Raw genomic sequence first — 2,957 nt, forward strand, 5'->3', positions numbered from 1 at the left:
AAAAATTAACGATGCAGAATACAGGGACTGTCAAGGTTCTCTCAAAGTTATGAACAAACTTTCTTAGTAACATTAATAGAATGTTCGTTCAAAGTTATCTGGTTTTTAATAACGTTCTCAAAATGTTAGCACAAAAACATTATTTATACATCATTCATAGAACGTTTTTCTTCAAAGTTATAGTTTGTCTAAGTTGTTTAGAGAGAACATTCAAAAGTAACGTTCCCATAATGTTTGCAAAATGATCAGATGGAAAGTTCCATTAACATTTGTAAAACATTTAAACTTTGAGAGAACATTCAGAAAAAGTTTCCCAAACCTAATGGGAACGTTAGCACAACATTCTTCTAATATTTTTGGTTAGCTGGGATGTGTTGATAATATGAAAATTAGATTAGAACTGAGGATAGAGAAAGTGTTACGTATTAATCAACTAATGACCATAAAGGTGTTTGAACACACATTCATCATATTTTAGTATATCGCTTGTTTATGTCTGTGTCTGTCAGACAAACTGCAGATGTTGTGAATAAACTATGACTGTTACCACACGCATGTCCTCAGCTGTAAGAGCCTGAAGTGCTTAAAATACTCCATGTGTCAATCTCCTGATCCCTCTATCTGCTTCTGTTGGAGGCGTTTGAGGATCAGAAGATTAGTGGAGCGCTATAAAAGAGTCCGGCAGAGACACTGGACACGATCTGAAGCGAGACATCGCAGAGAAGCCAAGAGAACCAGAAGAGCCAGAAACTCCAGCACAGGTAAGAGATTCACCTCACCTGAGACACATTTACAGCACAATGCACTGAGAAACAGCCAGGTAAAGTACTACAGTATTTCATTTTTACCCAGACAGACTGTAGTTAATACACAAGACATGGTTTACTGAGAGCAGGAATTCTGGGATGAGGAGCATGAGGAGAAAACCACAAAACAGACTGAACATAAAAACAAAGAGAGAAAGACTTTTGTGGACTGATAAAGAACAGACAGATTTAGTGATGGAGAGGAGATAAATAAAAAGGAAAAGCAGAATGTGAGTCAAAATGACAATCCTGGACATTCAGTTGAACATTAAACAACAGGTGAAGTGCAGTGATTTCCATGGATGCTTGATTCCGCCACGGAATAAAAAGTTTGGTATCAGAAACATGGAAACTCTCCATTATCTCCATCACCTTTTTATTTTTTATTCCATGGCGGAAACAAGCTTTCATAGATTACAGCCTCAAAGACTCAAATTTCTTTGAACTGTACAGTGGACATTCAACAGCAGATTAGAGCGCTGGGATTAGAGCATCTCCTCTACGAGATTAGCACGATTATGTAAAGAGCTTATCATTCACACTGTCTGTATATATCACAAGGAAAACAGATATTGGTAAATAAACCTACTCATTGTGTAACCAGCAGATTAAGATTAACACAATCCCAAAATGAGAAGATTAACAGTAAACCTGTTAAGGACATCAGTAAAGGGGACAATATAGTCAGTTTTTAAAGGAAACCTGTTTATATTTCAGTAAGTGAGAGAAATGGACGCCCCAGCACCTGTTGAGAAGAGAGCGCCACCAAAGTTTAAGCAGAGGACCACTCGCACCTTCAAGAGCAAGGCTCCTAAACCTGGCCAGAAAGGCATGGGAGATGACATCCCTGGGATGGAGGGTCTCGGCACAGGTAAACCGTGGCATTTCAGTCGCCTTCATCATGTAAATATTGTTTCAGTGTTTTGAATGAGCCTGACCACCTTCTTTCTCTGGGTTTTCAACAGACATCACTGTGGTTTGCCCCTGGGAAGCTTTTGGTGACATGGAGCTCAGCGATCTGGCGAAATATGGAATTTTGTAGAAACTTTCCTTCTGCTTTCTTCTGGAGATCTTTGATCAGCCAAGATGATCATGTAATATTACTCACACAAACACTGAACCAGCAGCAGATGCTTCAGCCCAACACACAAAGAGGAACGACATGATTCATATTTTTTTTGGAGGGAAATAAGGACAAATGGCACAGTGACTCTTTTGCTCTTGAATCGATCTCAGAGCTGCAATATCATGCTATGGTCATCTCTCTCCTAATTGTTGTGGTAAAATACAGAAATATGTACAAATCAACTTTATTTTTTTGAACTGTACATGTAATTGTGTCTGCGGCAGAATCAACTCATGGTTAATTAAAACCCTTGATTTTGGCAGGAGAACACAATAACAATTTATTTTCCGAAATTTGTGTGATTAGTCTTTTCTGATCTGATCTCACAATTTGTTCATTAATTTCACTTTGTTCAAATATAAAAAAAATGTCAGTGTGTAAAATCTTGGTTTCATATTCATTGGTTATATTAGCCATCGGCACTAACAAAATACAATCTGAGAAATACCAAGGTCAGTCAGATAAATACCTTTTAGAAGGGATTTATATAAAACTACTAATTTACCAGCATACTTTTAGTAGGATTTTTGTTGGAGCTCCTTTATGAACAGTTTCTAAAATTGTTCATGAATGTAAGGTGCAGCGTTTTATTTTTATTTGTTTATTTTTCCTCCATTTTTCCAAAATGCCAATAATTGGTAAACCACTATTATTGCAACCCTTTTCACTTATTTTAGTTCTGTAAATGTTTTAACTCAAGTCGCGATCTCTGGTTTCTGAGATTACATTTACATTTTTATTCATTTAGCTGACGCTTTTATCCAAAGCGACTTACAATTGCTATATATATATGTCAGAGGTCGCACGCCTCTGGAGCAACTAGGGGTTAAGTGTCTTGCTCAGGGACACATTGGTGTCTCACAGTGGATTCGAACCCAGGTCTCTCACACCAAAGGCATGTGTCTTATCCACTGCGCCACCACCACCCTTTTCCTCCATACAGAATCTCTCCAGAATCTCTCCAGATCCTTCATTCCTCCATACCGAATCTCTCCAGGTCCTTCATTCCTCCTTACCGAATCTCT

The 2,957-nt window shown here is 38.0% G+C and overlaps 1 protein-coding gene across 1 annotated transcript; it reads left to right on the top strand.

Moving 5' to 3' along the window:
* Nucleotides 1-635: 635 nt before the first annotated feature.
* Nucleotides 636-2,225, top strand: LOC311092593 (retinal cone rhodopsin-sensitive cGMP 3',5'-cyclic phosphodiesterase subunit gamma-like). The gene is made up of 3 exons (XM_084129417.1): nt 636-761; nt 1,524-1,677; nt 1,772-2,225. Exons 2-3 carry the CDS (start codon nt 1,536-1,538, stop codon nt 1,846-1,848), a joined length of 219 nt encoding a protein of 72 aa, XP_083985543.1. The 5' UTR covers nt 636-761; nt 1,524-1,535; the 3' UTR covers nt 1,849-2,225.
* Nucleotides 2,226-2,957: the final 732 nt, after the last annotated feature.

This window comes from Abramis brama (assembly GCF_963993115.1).
Source record: "Abramis brama genome assembly, chromosome: 11".
Taxonomy (NCBI): domain Eukaryota; kingdom Metazoa; phylum Chordata; class Actinopteri; order Cypriniformes; family Leuciscidae; genus Abramis; species Abramis brama.